Source organism: Phlebotomus argentipes, unplaced genomic scaffold (assembly GCF_947086385.1).
Source record: "Phlebotomus argentipes unplaced genomic scaffold, Phlebotomus argentipes genome assembly contig_15, whole genome shotgun sequence".
In the NCBI taxonomy this organism is placed as follows: Eukaryota; Metazoa; Arthropoda; class Insecta; order Diptera; family Psychodidae; genus Phlebotomus; species Phlebotomus argentipes.
Genome location: NW_026776181.1, coordinates 16,584,824 through 16,606,783, shown reverse-complemented (window position 1 = coordinate 16,606,783; position 21,960 = coordinate 16,584,824). Strand labels below are relative to the sequence as shown.

The following is a 21,960-nucleotide window of genomic DNA, read 5'->3' as shown; positions in this document are numbered from 1 at the left end:
AAACTTACTTTCCTCATTTTTCACCACTTTCCTCAACAACCACGCAAGGGTGGTGATTTTGCTAGCTCAGCACCACTTCTTGGGCACAATAGCGTTGACGATTTGTGCGTTTTGCTGGTGGATTAGTGGAAAACTACCCCCAAATCAACAAGTAATCCCGTAAGAGAGACAACCCGGATTCATTCCGTGAGAAATCATCAATCGTTCCACCATCCATGGCGCATGTGCAAACTCCCCAGAATTGGCGTGATGTCCACCGAACCACCACGGAGGGGTTGTGAGTGGTTTTCACGGGGGAAAAGTGGAGTTCTTGGCTCCCACGTTGTTTCTTCTGCGGTGCCATAAAATTTGGCGCGCATCTCCTCACTGGCGAGCAGCGCCTCTGGTGTGTGGTGTGCGCGCGAGGGATGAAAAGTTCTGACATTTCTGGCGAAAAACAACACACAATTTCTGCACAGAGAGAGAGTCTCTGAGATTTGCGGCGTGCGTGATGAGAAAGTAAGTCAGCAGCGATGTTCCCGATCGATAAAGCCAAGGCGGCAGGTGTTGCGCGGGAGAAGAACTACCAGAGCACGACCTGGTCGCTGAATCCGCAAGCCTACCAGAATGTGTCCAATGACATGGTGGATTGGGCAGCTCTGGCGCAGCAGTGGATCCAGATGAAGGAGACCTGTCCGGCCGCTGAGATGCCCGCGGCGCCGCCGCCGCCGCCCCTGACCAGGAGCGACTTCGAGGAGCAGGGCGAGGCGCCCATGGAGGTGGTGAAGGAGGAGGAGAGCTCCGCGGCGCAGTCCTCGGGCGGCGGCGGCAGTCAGTGGAGCGCCGGCTGGAGTTCCTTCCGACCGCAGAATCAGTGGCGTAAGTGCGGGCGTGTTTGTGGGCGGCGTGCGACTGAGATGAGCTCGTTTGCAGGCCCAGGATGGAACAGCTGGTCCGGCCCGAGCATCGTGGCGCCGCCCGCCGCGGGGATTCTCCGCGGTGCCGGCGGCCTTGGCTTCCGCAACCCACCGCCGGCCATCGCGCAGCAGCTGGTCGCGCCGCCGTGGCCGCGAGCGCGCTTCCCGGCGGCCAGCGCGCTGCCGGCCAAGGAGGACAGTCAAGTAAGTAACAGTGCGTCAAAGTCCGATGTGAATTTTGTTCAGGAAGACACCACCACGACGATTGACGCGGCCAAGCGCAAGAATTTGCCAGCGTGGATCCGGTAATAACTCACGCCAGTGGGCTCCAGGAGCCCGCGGCCGGCGGACAGGTGGAATAATCTTCTGTTTTCTTCTCATTTCCGTCTCCCGCATTGTTGTTGTGTGTGTTGAAATTGTGTCTCTCGGGTGTGTTCGGGGGATGTGGGATCGCGCAGGGAGGGTTTGGAGAAGATGGAGCGCGATAAGCAGCGCCAGGCGGAGCGGGAGCGCGAGGAGCACCAGCGCCAGGAGGAGTTGGCGAAGAGGCGCAAGGCCGAGGCGGAGGCGCTCAAGGCCTTGGAGAGTCTGAAGAAGGCGCGCGAGGAAGACGTGAAGATGCCGGAGAAGAGCAAATTCGTGAGTATTTCGCAAACACCAAAGAATGTCCTTTTGTCTCATGTGGATTTTGGGGGGAAATTGCAGGAATCTGACTCAGACTCAGAGGCTGATGATGTGTTCTCGGACGCCAAGGCGAGGCAGAGAATAAGCAATGATCCTAAGTCACCAGAGACAAAGGCTGATGTTGTTAGGAAGACAGTTGAGGAATTGGTGAGTGTTTTCTGATGATTTACTTTGCCTTTCCTGACTGATTTCCTTTGCGCGTCTGCACAGATGCTGGACGTGAGGAGGACTCTCACGGAGATTCTCTTGGAGGTGACGAACGAGGAGATCCAGGAGATTGCCAATGAGACTCTCGTGAGAGCTCAGAGGAAGAGTGAGTACCTTTACTGTAGCTTTAATCTTCGACATGCTCAAGAACGCCGCTTTTTCGCAGAGCCCAAAGTCATTGTCGCTCAGAGTTCGATTTTGCCGGTGAGCAATCTTCCGGGGAAGCTGGGCTTGGCCATCTACGGCACCAGCGACAGCGAGGGCAGCGATGCCGACGAGGAGGAGAATACTCAGACGTCCGGGAAGAATGACGACAGCGACGAGGGCAACTCTGAGGACTCTGAGCGAGAGCTTCAGGTAAACTTTCTTCCCGTCTCCAGAGGAGAAAGCACTCAATATTCGGTCTGAATGTTTGCAGGAGAGGATCAAGTTCCACGTGAACGCCTTCAAGAAGACGTCGCGCGAGATCGAGCAGCAGCTGGCGGAGGAGGAGGAGCGCGAGGAGCGCAAGAGGGTGGAGAACGAGGAGAGAGAGCAGCGTCGGAAGCTGTCCGCTGCGTCTAATGACGCGGCGGCGAAGAACAATGGGAGTGTTGAGAGAAACAGAGATGGTGAGACTGAACAACTTGATAGAAATAGCTCAAGAAGTGGTAAGTTGATGTTTCCTCCTTTGCTCGCAACTCTTCTTCGCTCTCGAATTGGCATCTTTTCCTGATTTATTGTTTAATGAAAAGAATCTTGTCTGAAGTCACTTGAAAATCTGGCGTGTTTTGTAGAGAATGAGAGAGAGAGAAAAACGGTGGATTTCTGAGAGGATGTTGCCAAGGGGGAGATAATGTATGCGCGGAAAACATTTCCAGCTCTCAATTTAAGTTTTCTTCAGATTATTGCACTAAGAATCCAACTTAGAAAGCTTAATTGGGCATTTTTTCAACAATAACCGAACAGATATTGTTAAAAAACAGCTTTAAATATTTGCTAGAACTGCTAGAATGCAATTTTCACGCTAAGTTTGAAGTTAAATTGGTCGAAAAACTTACAAAAACATTAAAAATCGCGCTAGAAAGAATATTTTCCTAAGCAAAAGTGGAAAGGAATCACTTTAGCTCGCAATATCTCCCCCTTGGGCTGTGTGGGGACTCCGGAAGTGACTTGCCGTGGCTAAAGCGCGCCTCTCTTCCCATTCAGGTCGCAGTTCTCGCCCGAAGAAGCAATCGCGCTTCAGTGATCCGCGCGACACTGTGCGCGGCACGCATTTGACGCACGTGTCGATCCTGGGCGCGTACAAGATGGACCCGCTGGCGCCGGGGCTGCCCAGGGGCCGAGTGGTGAGCGAGGCGACGGCCGTGGCGCCGGCGCCGAGCGCCAAGGGCGGCGGCAACTCGAAGAGCTCGGGCCGCTCGAGGCGGCGCAGCGTGAGCACGAGCGACGACGACGACGTGTCCTCGACGTCGTCCAGCAACTCGCGGCGGCGCCACAGGGGCAGATCGCGCTCCAGCGATCGGCACAGCCGCCACAGTCACTCGTCGCACAACTCGCGGCGCTCCAGGTCGCGGTCCAGGGAGCGGCGGTCGTCGTCGTCGCGACACGGCCGCCACTGAGGAAGCGCCGCGCAGGTGGTATTCTAATTGATCTTCCCCAAAGTCCCTCCCATTTTAGGCGCCCTGCTCCACACATTTTACCACACTCTCGACATCTAAGGCTTCCCTGAAGTTTATTCTCTAGGCATATTTCACTGAATTTTCTCTCTTACCAAATAAAAAGGACTCTTGAGGAATGTTGAGAAGCATCTCTGTTGTAATTCCGCCCTCAATAATATCACCAATCATCGTCGCAACACCACAAAAATCATCTACGTTATATTTACACCACGAGGAACAGAAGAGAATTCCTCATTTCCCGAATCGCTGCTCCTTCCGCGCGAACTGGTACAGCACGCCCAGGAAGTCGTCCAGCGCAAAGTGCTCCTGCGTCCCAATCGCGATGAACTCAGTCAGTCTGGATTGCCAGGGCAGGAAGCCGTAGGTGCAGCAGAAGCTTCCCGTGTACACAGCCACGTCGGGATCGGGCACTCTGCCCGTGAGGTCGCCGAGGCGCTTGTTCACGAACTCCACGTCGATCTGGTCCACTTGCAGCTCTCCTCTCTGCACTTCCTGGCTCAGCGTGCGCGCCAGATCGCCGATGGTCTGCTTCCCGTCCGCTCTGGACAGGATTTGCACCTTGATCTGCCGCTTGAAGCCGTTGCCGTCGCTCGTGTCCGGCCCCGAGGCGAACGCCACGTGTCCTGGCGTCGTGCGCTGCCGGAGAACAAACTCCCGGAACTCCGCCTGGCGCGACTGGAGAATGTCTGGAACGAGAGACAGCGCAGCAATTGGCAGGTTTCCCCAACTATTCACTCTTTTTCTGCAAGTCTATAAACCTCGTTTCTCAGAGTAATTTGTCGAGCATTTGTTAGATAATCGAGATTTTTATGGTAATTTTTGTGTAATTAATGGGATTGTTTTTTTCGTGCTCACGGCGAATAGAGCGCGATCATAACATTGGGTTTTTTTGTGGCAATTTCAGCGCGATTCTGAGAATCATAGGCGGTTTTTTCTCACCTCGATGATCGTAGATGCTGATGTAGCTGATCTCACTGGCCATCGACCAGTAGATGATGTTGGCCAGCGTCTGGAAGTTTGGCTCCTCCAAGCCCAGAATCACTGCCAAATGCTGTGGGATCTTCTCCAGGTACTCCCGATGCAGCTTCAGGTACTCCACATGATTGGTGGGTGTCTTCTGGGGCTGTGATCGCGGGGAGAGCTTCCTGAGCTGCCGCAGAAGGTGGTTCCGGTAGAAGAGCACGGTTTCCACAACCGTGAAGATGAGATGCACCAGAAGCCAGGCCGCTTTGTACAGAATAGCCAGAGACATCGCGAGATCTTGGCTGCAACAGCCTGACGAGACACTCGAGCACACACTGAGATGACTTGAGGAGTCTTCCAACTCGCAGGGACGGCGATAAAAAGTGGTAAAGTGTGATGAAATCCAATGTTTTTATAATTTCTGAGATTGTCAAGGCGCGGCACGTAGCCCTCTGGTGGCATATTTCCACGCGACTCCCCGCGCGGCCATATTGTGGTGAATATCTTTGATTCAACACTACTGGCGGCTTTTCGCCTCTCAATTCGAGTGAAGTACGTGATGTTTTGCAGTGAAAATACGTGAAATATGTTCGTGAAGGCTCGGTAAGTAGAAGTTTTGTACCAAATATGACTTAGCATTGTCAAATTGTGCGGAAAAGAGTAGAAAACTGAGACTGTATAGTACGGTGCCCAGCCACCAGAGGCGTCGCTGTGGTTTCCCTCCATAAAAATAATTGCGCTTTTCTCTATGGCTAAATTCCTATTTATTCCATCCACTCTGTGCTCTATATTTGAAATATTCACTACACAAATTCGATAAATATTCCTGCATTTGCGGCTACAGTCTTATTATACACAGATCTATACATTTATTGTATCTCTTCCCACCATCTCTCTCTGGGGATGCGTTCTGTCCTCGCGGCGCTTCCGGCCGAGCTTCCGGCGGTGCAAAATTGAAATTGGTCAGGTACATTGAGATGCTTTGAGGGGGCAGTGTGTCCTGGGGCTCAGACGGAAGCCTCATCAATCACAGTTATCGCGTTCGCGGGCGGATGCCAGAGTTTGTGGTGCCGATGGCTGTTCGACGGCAGCTCTGGGCAGTCCAGCTTGCAGTTCTTTCCGCACGGAATCCTCTTCTCGCCGCCGTTGGACGTGGTCTCCTCGTCGGCCTCGGCGATCTTGGCGTTCTTGCTCATGGAAATCGACACGCGGCGGCGCTTCCTCTCCAGCAGCGTGGGAATCTCGGCGTTGAGGTTGTTCTCGAATTCACTGAGCATCAGGAAGTTCTCCACCTTGTTGCACGACGTGATGCAGTCGCCCACGTAGTCGAGGTCGTCCAGGAGATTGTCCGGGAGGTCCATGTCGGCGATTCCCTCCTCGGAGATGCACGTGAGCTCGGGTTTCTCAGCCGCCGGCTCGAGGAATTTGTCCGTGAGCTGAGGAATGAGGAGTTCTGAGCCAATCATCAGTGTGGCTCCGGTCACGAGGACTCCAGGCTCGTGGTCGGGCTCCTGGGAGAAGGACAGCTTCCGCCGCTGCGGACAGGAGTCGGATGTGCAGAGATGGCGCGTTCCGTTGGCTCGCGTGTGCTTGTGGCGCGAGAGATTCCTGCGATGGAGGTCCACGAAGAAGAGCACCAGGCAGCCCAGGAGGGCGCACAGGGAGCTGAAGTAGTAGCCCTCCTTGGCGCCGGCCCTCTCGCTGATGTATCCCGTGAGCGGCACGCCGAGGGCGATGGGCGCCGCCTGGGAGAACTGCACGAAGCCCCAGGTGCGCGCGAAGTTCCGGGCGCGCACTCTCTCGTACGTGTACATCTTGAGGGAGTAGTGATAGCCGCCGCAGAAGATGCCGTAGATCCACACGAACATCACGTAGCCGTGATAGTTGCCGTGCACGGCCGTGAAGGCGAGAATGCTGATGCCGCACATGAAGATGCTCGTCTGGCAGAGATACTGGCGCGCGATGCGACACTCCACGCTGTTCCGGACCACCAGCATGCCGAAGGCGCCGCAGCCGAGCATGAAGGCGAGCCCGAGATACGCCTGCAGCACCACAATGCGATCCCCGATGCCGTCCTGCTCCATTTGGTGCGCTAGGTAGTAAATTGGGGTGTTGATGCCGAAGCCACTGCGGAGAGAGAGAGAGAATCTCAACTGTGATTTCTTTTAAATTGACTCTTGTTTGGCGCTTTTTTTCGCCTCGCGATTACATGACGAAACGCGCGCTTGAATGGTTAATTCATGAGCCACTGATTAGTTCGTCTCGGTGGCAAAAAAGAATCAGCATAAATCATCTCGCTGCTGAATTATGAATTTATGAAGGTGGCTACCAAAGTGACTTGCACATTTCCTCCACTCTCAATTCACTCTTCCGTCTGCCAAGTGTGTGCGGTTTCTCGACTTGTAATTGCCACTGTGGAGGAAATTGCTCATTTCGGCACCCGCGCGCGGCAATTAATTGCACTGGGCTCACCTGATGGCAGTGGAGATGAGGAGGATTCTCACGGTTTTGCTGCGAAGGGTGCGGAAGTCGAAGAATGGCGGCGAATCGTCTTGCTTGTTCTTGTCCTTAATCTTGCGCCGCTGATTCTTCAGATGCAGTATGGCGCGTCTCTGGGGGTGATAGAGGGACGCGGATCTGTAGAATGTGCCCAGGATGAATGTGAGAAACACCACGCCAGTCACTGCCTGCAGCCCCAGTCTGTTGAGACAGATTGCGAGGGGGTGAATAGAATAAAACTTAATGAGTTCGGCAATTAATTGCAAGAAAAAGGACTCTTCTGCGCACACTATAATTCTCCCCAACCCACATTACCTCCATCCAATTGAATCTATGGAGGACTTTATGAAGGCTGACATGACTGTTATGCCCAGACCACTTCCGGCCACGATGAAAATCTCCACGAACTCCCGGCGTCGCTTGAAATATTGCGCCACCATGAGTGTTGAGCAGTCTCTGGTCATTCCCACGCCAATTCCGACAACCGTAGCTGCAAAATGGGGTGGAAAACAGACGTTAGTGCCAGCTTACATGCTTCAACGGCCTCTGGTGAGGAATAGGGGTGACATTTTCGTGAAATTTCTGATATTAACATCGAATTTGAGCTTTATTTGGTCAAAATACCCTAAAAATGATCTTGAAATCCTATTTTTGACCTAAAAAGTCATCAGGTTGACGAACTTATTCACCCCTCGGATGTAATCCAACCTTCGGTGTCGGTGGACTCTATTTATCAAGCTTATTCTCCGTGTCTCTCGAGATCCTACCTCAAGCTTAAGCCAATTGTAGCCCTGTGAGATATGAATTTCTCAGGGTTTTTGATGGCTTTTCTCAAAAGGGAGAAGGATGAAAAGTGAATTTTCTTTGTCGCAAATTTGTCATTAATTTCTCTGGGTGAGGAAAATGTAACGAGCTGAGAAGATGAATGGTTCTTTTGGAAGGTGTGTGTGACTTTTTCCACATCTCAGAGGCATTGTGCTTGTGGTCAACTTTGCGCTCTCCTCCGGAGGGCTTTTTCGCTGTCACACGCACTGCTGTCGTGGCTCGAGGTGGCGAAGGAGGAAAAGATGATAAATGGACCAAAGTTGCTTATCAGTTTTTCACTCCACGGGATCCACCTGATCGCTTTTTTCCTCCTGCCGCCGCCGCTGGAATGCTTCGGGGCCAATTTGAGAGTGCTTTTTTTGCTCTCTTTGGCAAACTTTTGGCGTGTTTCGGTAGTTGCGATGGGCTAGGAATCAATTTTCCTGCCTTTTTTCTCGCACTGCGTGCATTTCTTTCAATTTGGGCGCGCGCGAGAGTTGAGAAGTGTGAGCATGAATGGCTGTCATGTCACTTTCATCTGAGTCTCGATGATTGATTAATTCATTTGCTTGTCACTTTTCTTCCGAGCGGCAATCTTTCATGTTCTCCCTCTACCCGTTGATCTCTTTCCTGCCATTGGACTGTAATCTGGCCGATATATATATGCTGAGTGTGAGCATGTGTGATTACACAGCGCGCAATTTCCACTCCTTGACTCCACAACTCCGGCTTTGACCATATATTGAGTCAAAAGTGTGGAGAGATTTCATTGATGAGGCGCTCACTTGTCATGACATAATGGGTGTAAAGTAAATCTTTTGCCTCTTCTCACGCAACTCTCATACTATATTTGCTCTGCTGGAATTGTGAGGAACTTCAGCAGCATCGAGAGTCGCTTGGGAAGTTCTTCAATCGCTCGGCAACTCCTTGAGCACAAATCAAAGAAGCTTCACACGATGTTCCGCCATGTCACAGAGTGATGGAAAATGATGAAGAACTTTTCATTAAACTCTCGTGATGTTTACCAGTGAGGAGAACTGTGGCGAATGTGTGTGTTTTGTGTGTGATTTTGCCCTGTGGCTGTTGATCTACTTTGTATTTTGATATCAAACTCCATTTCATCTTGAAGATATTTGCTTTCGCCTTTTCTCAGCACTGCTTGCAATCTTTCATCATTCTTCCCAGTTTCCTTTCGTGTCTTCTCTCTCGCCTTTTGCGGTGCTGAAGAAGCTCGTTGTTGGTGGTCAAATAATTGAAAATCAATTCATTTATCTCATCACCGTCAGAGTTGCATTCTTCTTGGCTCAATGTTTTGAAGAACTCATGCATGAGAAAAATCAATGCCAGAGACAATGAAGATTGTCTCCAATATCAAAAGCCGTTGCTTTGGGGATTTTTCAAAGAAAGAAAAAAGACACTGAAGGCCAGCAAAAAGAAATGTTGAGTGAGAAGTAAACGAGAGTGGCACGTTTTGCATGGCAGGAAAAAAAGAAGGCATTTTGTCTTGGATAGGCGAGAGAAAAAAGTCTACACTTGTCTCTATGCAAATCGCTCGAGGTTTTGATTTCAAATTGCTCGCGCTTAGTTGATTTTGTGGAGCTCTTTTTTTTACTCCTCGTGGAGCTTTCAGTTCAATTTGTCCGGATTTAAAAGACGGGGGGAATTTTAATGATGATGATGATTTTCTCATTGGGCTCTTAACACTGCTTGTCTGGGTGTAATTCAGTTACTTTGAGCAACGCGCTGCTTAACTTCCTCGTGTGGATCTGGTCATTTTCTCCTTAACCCTTTTTCCGCAACTCATTAATGACGGCACAATTTGGCCGCGGGAAACTGCGTTACGAGCTCATAATTTCCAATGAAGGCCTCATTAGAGGGCCAAGACTGGTGGAGGAGAAGAGATGCGTATTACTTATGATTACCATAACTGAAGAACAATTGGTGAAATTGCGAGGCGAAAGATGTGAAGAGGCATCCAAGAGCTGTGACTAGACCACCAATGACGGCGGTGAGGCGTGTCGATTTGCGCTTGCAGAGAGCCACCGTGATCGGCGAGATGCCCAGGGCGACGGCGGTCGAGAGAGCTCCCAGCCATCCTGCAAAGACAGAGTCAAGGCGGAGATAATACAGTCAGGAGTGCTTAAGAAGTGGAAGTGTTAAAAAATTGGCATAATTTCTTTCTTGAGTGCTTCTTTTACTCACAAATTATCCAGATTCTTTGGATTTCCTTTGATTTTTACGAAGAAAAAATCACAATAATATTTTTTGTAGGTTATGTAACGAATCAAGGATAGATTTAGTGAATAATTCGCATTCTAGCACATAAATTCTTATGCTCAAGTCCGAGAGATCGCTAGTCATTGGCAATAAACATTCCTTTCCTGCACCATTGATACCAAGAAACATTGCAAAGTGTGTGTTGAGATCGCACATAACCTCAAAAATAGTCATTTGCACGTGGAAAATAGGTGTTTAGAATACTTTCTGCACGATTTTGACTCTGAATCAGTACTTTTGAGTTCATTTGCAAATCAAAAGAACGATTTTGTGATTTGGAAAGTTTTCAAAAGGTGTCTTTAAAGATCTCTTAGTGATATTTTTGAGGTTATGGTTAGAAAAGATGACCAAAAAAGCGTTTATAATGGATTCTTGCAGAAATGTAGGATGGAAACTTAAGAGATTCATATGATTTATCACATTTGGATTAATTAAATTATTAATGTGGAAACAGGCTTCAAATTCCAGATTTGAGATATATTATCTCCCCCTTGGTTAACACTTCTCGTGTGCAAAAAGCCGGGAATATTCATGGACAAGCGGTCGAGTGTTGGGGCAAATATCAACAAGGAATTTCCTGACTCTAGGAGACCCGAGAATTCATTCTCCCAGTCTTGGCTTGTTTATTGTCGCCCGTGCCATCCTGGATGAGGCGCTCTTCGTTCCAATCGATGACTCTTGCTCTGAAATTTGTGTGCCAAGTGCTCAAGAAAACTTCAGAATAGATAACAGAGCTGAGCGAGTGTGATTTTCTAGACATCTTTATCATTTTCTTGGATTTGCAATCTGCACAAATATCAATTCTAGATTATCTTTCGGGAGCTTTAAACATTCGGTAAAGTTTTTGGTTTTATAGTGAAATTATATATTAATTTTTCAGTGGTTTCACTCAACTCTGGATACACAAAGGATGACGAATGGAGAAACATTTGTTGGCTATAAAGATTTTTATTGTTTGATTTGTCTCCCAAAAGTCAATATATGCAGCATTTGATCCATTTTTCCCGCAGCGTTTATGTTCTTTCTCTTGTCCGCCCTTGAGGCCATTTCCACGGATACTTTTGTATAAATGTCTCGGCAGAATCTGGGCGGTGGGAGGGGGGGAAAGTGGGTGGAAAAGTGCACACGAGAGTCAAAGCCACAAATCTGATGAAACATTGCTGCCATTATGACTATGTGGGATTCAATGAATTTTCCGTGCGACATTTTCGAAGGATAAATTTTCATAATTTAATGGCAATTAACGTTTTTGGGTGGAATTTTCATCGCTGGTCGCAACTCAAATTAAATGTTGCGTGAAAATTTTCTGGCTTGTCTGATTCCTCGAACAATATGGGGTTGAAAAATGTTTTATTAATAAGTGTAATAAAGGTTTTTCTCTCTCTCTCTTGCGCGCAATGGAGATAATTTTGAAATTTTATTACACTCTATTTTTGCTGCTTTTCCTTCCGTTTTTCTCTTGTGCGCGTGTCTATTTGATTGTGATATTTTCTGACTTTATGGCAGATGCTTTTGGGGATTTTGAGTGTTTTCATTTGTGTGCTTTTTCAGGGGTGGATCAAAAGGTGGTTTATTGAATGGCCTCTTTTTCCATTCTTCTCTGTGTGCGCTCTTGTCTTCCACAACCAGGGGGGAAAATTTTCATTTTCACAATATTGCAGAGGGGGAATTTTGTCGTGTAGCGAGTAAAAATCCAGTTGTTGAAAGTTGTTGGTGGAAAAATGATGTTAATTGCGTGATGGAATTTCTCACTCGTGTCGACTTCTCTAGAGCAATTATAAAGTTGAAATTGAAAACTTTGACCGTACACACAATATTGTGGTGCATGAGGAAGAAATTTTCCCACCCATGGGAAATCAAAAGATGCTCACGTTCTGCAAGTTTTGCTGCAATTCAATTGGAATTCAATAGTTTCGGTCGATGCTTGACCACTTCTTAAATACCGCATTAAGCGCAGTTGGACAAGTTCGTGAATGAGCGCGTTCAGCATAAATTTCACTGGCTTATGATGACGCAAAGTGTGTGGAGAAAAGTGTACACAAATCGACGGGTGCCTCGAAAAGTATCAAAACTCAAAAATGTAATTTTTCAGCAGAGCGAATTAAAAATTTAGCATTAATAAAGCTGCGAAATTTGCCAAATTTACTTCAAAAAACTCAAAACGCCTTCAAATCGTTCGTTAAAGTGCAAATATTGCGCTGTATTTATTATTTTGTGAATATTTTAGTTGATTTTTTTGGTATTTATTGGAATTTTTGACTAAAATAAAGCAAAATTGATGGAAAATCTTAAAATATTACTGTCCAAAGTCAATTTTATCGAAATTAGTTCTAAAAAATCAACTTTTCATACTTCACTTGAACTTTTTCTTAATGTTTTCAAGTGAAAAAATTTAAAAGATATGAGAAATATTCATTCAAAGTCTAAAAAACATTTTAGGATGATTCTAAAAAGACTTTTTATGCGTTTGATTGTAAATTTTGAGACATTTTTCTTGGCGCAAACAATGAAAATTCGATTTTTCATTCAGAAAACATAAAATTTTTTTCATTTGTGCTTCTTAGATAAATAAGATCTTTTCCTATTTCTTTATAAGATAAAAATCTCAAAATTTCTGTACGGGAAAAACAAATAAAAGGCTTTTCATAGTTTTCGATTCGGCCGTCGAAATGCGCGCTGTATTTAATAAGATTCGATCAAAAACACGGCGATTCTCGCATTCTTGCGCTGGGTGTGTATTTACCACCCCTTCATATGGCGGACGATTATTATTGCCGACTCGATAGTCATAAAAGTGAAGTTGAAATCTCTCTGGTTAGTTCACGCTCTCATTCCGTCTGCGATGCATCGTAAAATTTTATCTTCATGCCCAGGGATTTTTTTTCTTCTTCAGCTGGTGAATTTTTCCACAAGAGTTACAGAAGCTTCGCATATCAGATGTGCCCATTAATTTATATAATCTCAAGCGGAGGGTTGGAGGCGAGTTTTTACGCGCGGAGAGAAACAGAAAGTGTTTAAAATTTTATTGAGCACTGATTAGAGGTGAAAAGTGATGATGTTTGTGTGAGAAATTTTCTCTACTTTTAACAATTTTGGCAATAATTTTTCAACTCTTCGCGTTCTCTCTTCCATCTCGCATTGGCAAAATAGAGCAATAAATTGACGATAAATTAATATTGAAAGTTTCAACGAGGATTTATTCGATCAAAATGGTTTGGAAAATTTTCACACAGCGTAGAAAGAACCATAAAAATGAAGGAGAAAAAATATTGCGAGAAGAATGTAAAATGTAGGACGAACAGGGAGAACAATAAAAAGTCGCGGAAAATGAGAAATCATGCACAATGTGGAGGGGAAAAAGTCGTAAAAGGAAGAATTATTCATTGAGAAGTTGCGCGTGAAGAAGTGCTGAATTGACACTTATTTGATAAATATCTGGACGCAATTTTCACCACTCGCGGAGACTTCCTTTTGCCGTTGCCATTAAAATGGGCAACAAGATTTTGCATTGGATGCTGCTTCAAGTGGTTTTATAGCGCGCAATATCGCGTTTATTTGCCTAGAGCGACTTGACTAGAGTGAGAGAAAAATGCCATTTGACCATTTTAGAGGCTGAAATTAACCGCACATAAATCAGAAAATGTGATGAGATGCTCACGTATTGAAATTGCAATTAATTTTATTGCATTCTGCAATCCATGGCTTGAGAGACACTCGAGGAGAAATGCGAAACTCTGAGATGATGTGGTGTGGAAGAGATCAAAGGCGCGCACGCTCGAGGCGCTCTTGAGGCGAGAGATAATCTAACTGGAGATTAGCAATTGAGAATTATCTTCTGCGTGGTTGTAAGTCAAAAAGCGCGATGTGGAATTGAAGAGAAGTTACGGAGGAGAGTGAAAAATACTGTCACGCTGATGAAAAGTGTCTCTAATAAAAATTCTCTGCGTCAATTGAAAAAGTTTTGTGGTGCAAAATTCTTTCAGTTTACATTGAAATCTTGGAAGAATTTCAATGAATCCCTTTTTTTTGCGCGAAGGGTTGAAGTTGGGGAATGAACTTGGAAGATGATCTGCAAGTGAGGATGAGATTTATTGCGCTGATGGAGTTCGATTTATTTTTCTAATGGTGCGGGTGAAAGGAAAAAATTTCTGGGTTCTTTCCTGTTTTTAATTGAGGAATTTCCTTCAAAGTGTAAAATTATACAGTCGCGACTTTCTGGGTAAATGTTGTAGATTTCTCAGAAGAGAGAGAGAGAGAGGGAGAAAGAGGAGGAGAAAGAATAAGCAGGGCCTCTCCTCATCCCCATTAATCAATGTGACGCCCGAGGCAAATGGCAATTAATTTCATGTAATACAGTCATATTTTTTCCGTCTCCGCACTCTCCCAGTCAACTTAATTCCATTAGGTTTGGTGGTTTTTGGCTTTTTTTTGCAAATTCGCAGATCAGATTTCATCGATTTCTGGGAGGTATCACACTGTGAGTGGAAATTCGAACACATTTGCCGGAGATAATCAGCGTGAGAGATGCTCCTGGTGAATCTACAGGTGGGAAGAAAGATGCTATGCACAAGTTGAGTGTGATTTATTTGCATAGTTCAGAGATTGTGGGTTGATATTCGATGGCGCTCTCTCTCTCTCTCTCTCACTCCTCCGTTTAATAATAGCAAAATGTGTGCTGGATGATAAATCAATTTGGAGGAGAAAATCTTCTGGCTGTTGGGATACTTCACAGCGGGAATTTATTACGCGGGCAGAGAGAGAGGGGCGAATGTGGTGTGAAATGCTTCAAAAATCAAGTTATAAACTTCTTCCTCCACTACATCGCCAAGGGGGAATTGATGATGGTGGGTGGAAAGGTTCATCTTGTGGCCGCACGAGGAAGAAAAGAAATTGGGGGGCGGAAGAGGACACTTCCTTCATCTTCAAAGTGGCAAGAAATGCATATTAGTGTGGTGTCACATCTGTCAAGAATGTGAAATATGTTGGCCCCTTTTTGCTCCTGCTTGATGGAGAGTTGGATCCCTCTGCGTCACATGACATCCATTCATCATTCCATCATTTGCACAAGTTTGCCAAAGTGCCGGTGATTTTCCCTCTTGATATCTCTTCGTATTATCTCTACTCAACAGAGTTGAATTGCTGTTCTACACTGGCTTTTCGCCATGACACATCATCTCAAGGGGTTGGTAATATTGGGGATGCAGTGTGACGTTTCCTTCTTCTTTGAATCTTCGGTTCATTCAATAGAACAATTTTTTTCTTGCTATCTCTTCAAAATATATTTTTCCGAGTTTTCTACCGTTTTCTCGGGGAGGTCGGCTGTGAAGTTGGCGGCAGCCGCAATAGCGGAGGAGAAGAATAAATTTATTATTATTAATAAAATAATTATGCACGATTTTTAAGGAGCAAAAAGCGAATTTTTCTACTAAGAAGCTTGTAAAAACCAACAAATAGACAAAATTACTCTAAAACTTGATCTTTGATCGGATATTTACGATTTTGCGCAAGGTTTTACGATAAAAACGAGTCTGAGACTGGAAAATCTCAAAATTTATGCACATAAGAGAATCTTTAATAATGCTGACAGATATTTGTAGTCGAGAGTCGAGAAGAACCATTAAATGTCCTTTAATCGTTCAATATTTCTCTTAAACTTAACCTCAAATTTCTATTTCTACCCACAAAATATCAGTTTTTTGATATTAAAGAGCTTAAAAAACTCTTAAAGAGACAATTTGACACCTAAAATATATTTTTCTCCTTCATTTTCCACTCTTTTTCTCTAAATCTTGCACAGAATTCTCGACTCCTTGGATTCTCTGCTCTCGCATCTGGAGAACTTCCATCTCTGATGGCCAGTTCAAAGGACTCAGTGGCATTGAAAATGACTTGTCCCATTTGGATTCTCATGCGGGGGAGAATGTTGAGTTGAAATTGACATGCGGGAGTAAATGTGGTTCATCTTTCATCTCCTCTCGACTCCCGTGGCGTGTCCTTTTTTGTTCTTCTCCTCTGTGGATCTGCATTGCCACGGAATGTCTTAAGAATACAACTATTGACAAAGTGTTGCATCAATTTATCAAATTCACTTCCACTGACAATGCGGCAAGGAAGATGGGTGAGAAAGGGTGCGATGTGAGGTTAATTGTAAGCTGGATGATTAATTTATATAACACTGTGTGATGTTGTCTTCAAGATAAGAGAGACTGCGGAGAACAATTGCACGGGTTCAAGGGCCATCGCGTGAGCGAGTGTGTGTGTCGCTTGCTGAGGAAAAGTGTCACACAAGGAGAGAAGATGGTGGGGAAGGAAAAGAAGTTATCAGCTTGAGGATGTGTTTTCTGTGTGTATAAACACAATTTCTTCCGCTATTTTTTTCCACTCCCTCAAGGGAGATATCAGAAAACTTGCAAAATGTCCAAAGTTTGGCATTTTTTGTTGCTCCTTCTCTTCAGTTCATGGGCTCTGAAGATAGACAAAAGTTCCGCCAGATGCTGCTTTTACATGTGTTTCTCGCTCTCAAGCTCCTTGTTTTCTATTCCTGATTATATTTTTCCTTTTTCAATTTCCTCCACGACTGTGTGAAATCGTCTGTCCGCAATCTTGTCCTGAGGCTGAAGGCGGAAGATTGCTTCTGTTTGCCACGGAAGATGGAGGAAGTTGTGGATGAAATACAGCCCCATTGAATGATATCAATATGATATTTTTGCCTACTATTAATCCATAAATTTATTTATCCCTCTTATCGGCAAATCTTTCGGCCATAGACATATACATATGCATATATGTGGAATGTTTGCCGGATGGCGAGAGAAAGGGAGAAAATAAGAAGTGACGGAATATGTTATGAGTGTGAAAAGACAGACGAATGCAATAAAAAGTGTGATTTTATTTGCCAATGAAATCTTTCAACTTTGTCATGTTTTCAATTTGTTAGTTTAAGTGTGGTATAAAAGTCCCTCTTATTGACTTGCTCACTGGAAATAAGTTAGTAAAGTTGTCATTTGGATGTGCGCGCACTTTTGTATATATATGGCCAAAGAGAAGAAATATTTTGTGAGCAAATCGATAAAATTTAATTTGTCCATATAAAATGTAATTGCAATTTTTCCACAATCACCATCACATTTCTTGTGTTGCCTTTTTTCTCTCCACTCCCTCGATATGCCATCGAGACAAAAATCTCGTTAAGGAGTCTCTCTATTTGGGTGTCCTTTTTTCCACTTTGTGTGTCTTTAATCACACTTTTGTCTGCCGCGCGATGAAATGGCAACAAAAATGTTTATTATAATGAGTTGCGCGCCAAGTAATAATTTTTTGTCGCGTCGTGCGATTTGCCTATGGCCTCGAGATGGAGTCAAAAAATTGAACGTGAGGCAATTTATTGAGGAAGTTGCGCTGGCACGTGAGATGAATTTCGGACTTATCATATAGATTTCACTCTCTGGCTCTCTGTACCTGTGTTTAAGATGTTTTGGCTGAAGGTTCGCATCATTTCCACCATGAGGACGCCGGCGGAGGTGTGCAAGCCGTGCGAGATGCACTGCATGGTGAGCCCGATGCTGGTCAAGAGCCAACCCCAGCCACCTTCGGGGTAGTAATGCTGCCGGAGAGTCATTAATTGCCTCAGGTCTGTCACGAGGCGAGCACCATAAGCTATCTGAGAGGATGGATTTCGCTGTAGATCTCACGTTTCCTCCGTTGCCATAGATCAAGAGGGTGTGGCAAAAGAGAAAATCCCCCTTTGGCAAGTTGGAGAGCAATAACAATTAATGCGGAAGGATTATTTCTCCCAAGGGGGTGAATAAGTGTCTTTCACAGTGTTTAAATTGGCGATCGATGATCAGATTCCTCACGATTTGACAAATAATGAGGAAAATATTTTAAGACATTGTCAAAATCCCAATGAAATAGTCTTTAAAGCAGCCAAAATTTGATAAAACATGCTATAAATGGTAAAATTCTCCATCAAAACCCTCTAAATGTGAGTATTTCTTGTATTGAGTTAAGTTTTCTGGCTTTTTGAGCTGTGAAAATGCAGAAAGATTGATTTTATTGTTTGATACTCGAATTGCTAAAGCATCTTCAGTCCTTTCAAATACTCTAAATGGAAATAAAATGAAATTTCTGTGTCAAATTTCCCGCATAAACTCTGATCGTGACAGTTATTCACCCCTCAATTTCTCCTGAGCAGAAATATGCGCTCTTTCCTTGCAAAGATTGCGGAAGTTCTGCTTGCCAACCCCTTCTTTTTGTATGGGCAACGGCTGCTTCTCTATCGATTCACCTTTGGTTCTTGGCTGTGATGATGATGGTGGTGATGAACGTGATCGAGATCGCTGCATGATCCACTGAAGCCCAATCCCGAGTCATTGCGTGATGACTGAGATGCAATGTGAGGCAGTGATTGCGATCTCCTGAGAGATCTGCGACTTGTTGCCAGCACACTCATCTCACCCCGCGCGGATTAATCAGAGATTTCACTTAACCACCGGATATTACACTCAATTCCCAATACATTTTCTCCTCTATAGCTATTCATTGGCACACACGCGAGACATTCGTTGTGATAAATTCATGTAAATCCATATTAATTGTCTCTTCTCAGCGCGATAGCAGCACATTTATTTGCAGACTTCTTTTGCTATTTCGACAGATCACACACACTCTGTGGGGCTTTTTGGGTATGGTAAATTCAACTGTTACTCATATGCAATTAATTTTATCTCCGCGCACACTTTCTGACCATCGCTGGGATCATTTGTAATGTCCATTTTGGGGGAGATGAAAGACAGTGAGATCTCATAGTGGTGAAAAAAGTGTCGCCTTAATTGGATATGCTCAAGTTCGCGCGTGAATGATTGAGGTCACAGGGCGACAGATTGAAAAGTTTATACTGATATGGGGAGAAATATCCTTAAAAGCTCTCTCTCTCTCTCTCTCTGTTTGTGGGAATGGCACTATTTGTCTAATTTGGAGAATGGGAAGGATGCACGGTTCAGTGGCGAAGTTTTAAATAAATAAGAAGAATAGAGAGACAATCATTGGGGAAATTGGAGTGTGAGAAGTGAAAAGTTTTCCTTAAGATAAATAATTTATCTGTGTGTGTGTGTCGAAGCTCAAACATGAGCAATGAACTTTGGCAAAGTTATTTTTTCTCAATTCTCTCCAACGATTAAGAGGGAAAATGTTATTTCACTGAGGAGTGTGTGATGTTGTTTTACTCTTTGCCGGCTAAATTATCATGTCACTTCACTGTGAAATCCATGCCGGAGCTCTTTTGGATGGTGTTGAATGGTGTACAAAAGAGATTGTTGGGCGCGAAATTGAGTGTATTTATGTTGGATTTTGTCCAAAAATTGCCATTTTCAGCGGTCGAGTCAATTTCACTCTCTTGTGCCGGCGACAATTATCTCAATTATGTGGAACCCACTGGTGAGAAGAGTTGATCTGGGTGGCTTAAGATGTGGCGGATTTTTTCCTTCTTCGCTCTCTCAGCCAGCTCAGCAGACGCAATTGAAACCATTTAGCGCAGTGTGTGATGCCAAAATAGAAAGGTGAATTGATTCCTGTGGCGAATTTAATGGTCACACATTTATTTCTCTCGGAATTTGTGTGCTGTTGGTGGCTCTCTGGGCGATGTGAGGATGAAAAGACGGCGAAGAGCATGGATATTTGTTGGCAATGATGTGAAAACAGTGGGGGGTTCTTCAATTGAAAAGTCAATTGACTTTGGAGACATCAGTGTGTGGGGTGGGAGGGCGCGGGAGATGAACATGTGTACACAAGAGGTGAAAAGCGATCTTCAGCGGGGAGAAAATCACTCCTCGCGATATCGTTGAATTGCGCGCCACGTGATTTCATGAGGTGCAGAGAGAGAGAGAGAGAAATGTGGCGTTTGTGTGCAAACCCCAGGAAAGGAAGCAACAACTTATGCGGACGGGATGTCGCATGATGACGGCAATAATGTGAGAAAAGGTATTTAAGGGGGATCATAAATATAATGGGGGAGATGTGGAGAGAGAGAAAGACAGTGTTGGGAAAGCGTGGAATGCCAAATGCTGCACCATCGGTAAATATTCTCCTTGTTCAACTGTCATCAATGCCATTGCAATAAATTTCCACTCTTCACGAGAGCCAAATGGCTAAATGGGACACTCTCTGTGTGCGCGGTGTGACAAAACACGCACGCAAGAATTGCCATCTTGAGAATTGATTTGATATGCGGAAGATCGCTTGTGGCGCCATCTGGGTCAGTCTCCCTACTGGAAATCGTGTGCGAAGTCAATTCAATCAAGGAAATCAATTTTAATCCCCACACTTAAGCACATTGCGATGATTCTCAGCGATAAGAGGTCACGAAAATATGACACTAATTGAGCGTCTCTTCACTCTTCTTCTCCACCAAGAAATTGATTGTTCGCCCGATCACAAGTGATTGACTGGTAAATTGGCCTCCATCGTCACTTCGCGCACAGTGCACGTAATTTGAGTCCCAGCGAGTGAAAGACCAAAAAACTGTGTTAATCGCTGAGGAGAATTTAAATGGAAATTACGCGCGCACGAAGTGCTCAAAAAAGCATATGTGTGGATCACACAATGGATCTGTGCTGTGTTTATGGTGAAGAAAACCCACTTGAAATGCAGTTTAGTGTTTTGGGAAGAGCGTCGATCCTAATCTCTCATGCAATATCTTCCTTGGGGTGAGAAGAGCACTCGTTTGCTGCAGATATTGAGTGCGATGGAAGTAATCTACTTAATATTGAAGTGTATCTACTTTTATTGTGGGAGACTAAAGAGTTAGTGTCACTTTGGTGTGATTGTGGTGCTGCGAGAGTGTTTGCGGGGTAGTTTGAGGGCGGAGACGAGAGAGAGAGCTTGTATGTGAACAATGGTGTGACATATCCTGATAGTGTTGCAAAAGAGATAAAATTCGAGAAAGTCATTCCCTGTGATTATGACTTGGAAATTTCCTTGACTCAGGAGTGAATGTGTGTTTGGTCTTCATGGGAGTTTGATAGCACAATTAGGAGAGGATTTTCCTGCATCTCTAGCTTAGAGCACCGCCAAACTCTAGATAGAGTGGCGCTTTTTTTTCTCTCTAGAGGAAGCGATTCTCCAACAAATATTGGCACTCTTATTGGCAGGGCATTTCAAAATGCTACTCCAAAGATCGTGTGCGTGTTTTGGGCTCATGGCGGTTGGTGAGTTGAGTGAGGTGGGAAAGAGATAATTAAAATCGTGCACAAGTTGTTGTAGTTCAAATTGGTTGGTTTTTCGAAGTCACTTCACGGTGGACGGTTTTTTTGTCGCCGCTGTTGTTGTCTTCTGAGCCGTGAAACGAGCCCAGGTTGCGCGAGTGAGACACTTGCGGTGCAAAAGAGATTGCCGATGGGAGGAAAAAATGCAACACTTTCGATATGTTGGGCAGAGCACGATATTGGAGTGCCCGCGAGAGAGCTTTGGCGAACTGCACACACAATATGATAGTAAAATTTAATTGCACTCGCTGGCCTCTGGCGGGATGTTTCGGCAAGTGTGGCAGGAAGGCGAGGCGGGCGGTGGATGGTCAGGAGCGGCGGTGTGTGGCTGGTGATAAGGGTGCACAGACACGTGTGAGGGGGTAACATTTGGGGCGAACAACACTGGCGGCGATCTGAGACACTCCGCGCACTCCGCGGAGTCACACTGTTGGCGCGCGGTGACTGCGAAGCTGGTCAAGAAGAGATTCGCGCGCTGCTGCTGCTGCTGAATAACTGAACGGATTGGCGAGTCAAATAGTATAAGCTTGTTGGGATTGTACAATTCTCTGCTCATATATGTCGTGTGTATATGGCCCGAGCGTGGTGAGCAAGAGAGAGAGAGAGATACACTGTCCCCACTGGGGAGAGTCAACAAGCTAAAGATTGTGGCACATCATGTTGCCTGAATGTGGCGCACTGACTTTTGCGTTATTGAAGTGCGCCAGC

General features: G+C 45.3%; 3 protein-coding genes across 3 annotated transcripts; 1 reads left to right on the top strand and 2 right to left on the bottom strand.

Annotated features, from left to right (window-relative positions):
* The first annotated feature begins 384 nt into the window (after positions 1-384).
* Positions 385-3,573, top strand: LOC132262513 (arginine/serine-rich protein PNISR). The gene is made up of 7 exons (XM_059761792.1): positions 385-1,201; positions 1,355-1,535; positions 1,602-1,727; positions 1,791-1,893; positions 1,954-2,144; positions 2,206-2,437; positions 2,976-3,573. Exons 1-7 carry the CDS (start codon positions 513-515, stop codon positions 3,386-3,388), a joined length of 1,935 nt encoding a protein of 644 aa, XP_059617775.1. The 5' UTR covers positions 385-512; the 3' UTR covers positions 3,389-3,573.
* On the bottom strand, positions 3,485-4,856 carry LOC132262345 (dehydrodolichyl diphosphate synthase complex subunit nus1). Its single transcript, XM_059761599.1, has 2 exons — positions 4,388-4,856; positions 3,485-4,134 (listed from the first exon to the last, which is right to left on the bottom strand). The coding sequence occupies exons 1-2, from the start codon at positions 4,698-4,700 to the stop codon at positions 3,680-3,682; spliced, it is 768 nt and encodes a 255-aa protein (XP_059617582.1). The 5' UTR covers positions 4,701-4,856; the 3' UTR covers positions 3,485-3,679.
* A 318-nt stretch (positions 4,857-5,174) lies between these two features.
* On the bottom strand, positions 5,175-21,742 carry LOC132262601 (monocarboxylate transporter 2-like). Its single transcript, XM_059761912.1, has 7 exons — positions 19,902-21,742; positions 18,279-18,742; positions 17,450-17,651; positions 9,637-9,810; positions 7,226-7,400; positions 6,884-7,111; positions 5,175-6,538 (listed from the first exon to the last, which is right to left on the bottom strand). The coding sequence occupies exons 2-7, from the start codon at positions 18,441-18,443 to the stop codon at positions 5,419-5,421; spliced, it is 2,064 nt and encodes a 687-aa protein (XP_059617895.1). The 5' UTR covers positions 18,444-18,742; positions 19,902-21,742; the 3' UTR covers positions 5,175-5,418.
* Positions 21,743-21,960: the final 218 nt, after the last annotated feature.

Coding starts and splice junctions, on each gene's coding strand:
- LOC132262513 (XM_059761792.1), top strand. CDS start 513: ATGTTCCCGATCGATAAAGCCAAGGCGGCAGGTGTTGCGCGGGAGAAG. Junction 2,145..2,205: donor ACTCTGAGCGAGAGCTTCAG/GTAAACTTTCTT, acceptor GAATGTTTGCAG/GAGAGGATCAAGTTCCACGT. Junction 2,438..2,975: donor TAGAAATAGCTCAAGAAGTG/GTAAGTTGATGT, acceptor CTTCCCATTCAG/GTCGCAGTTCTCGCCCGAAG.
- LOC132262345 (XM_059761599.1), bottom strand. CDS start 4,700: ATGTCTCTGGCTATTCTGTACAAAGCGGCCTGGCTTCTGGTGCATCTC. Junction 4,135..4,387: donor CAGCATCTACGATCATCGAG/GTGAGAAAAAAC, acceptor CTCTCGTTCCAG/ACATTCTCCAGTCGCGCCAG.
- LOC132262601 (XM_059761912.1), bottom strand. CDS start 18,443: ATGAGTGTGCTGGCAACAAGTCGCAGATCTCTCAGGAGATCGCAATCA. Junction 17,652..18,278: donor ATCACAGCCAAGAACCAAAG/GTGAATCGATAG, acceptor CCATCCTCTCAG/ATAGCTTATGGTGCTCGCCT. Junction 6,539..6,883: donor CTCATCTCCACTGCCATCAG/GTGAGCCCAGTG, acceptor CTCTCTCCGCAG/TGGCTTCGGCATCAACACCC.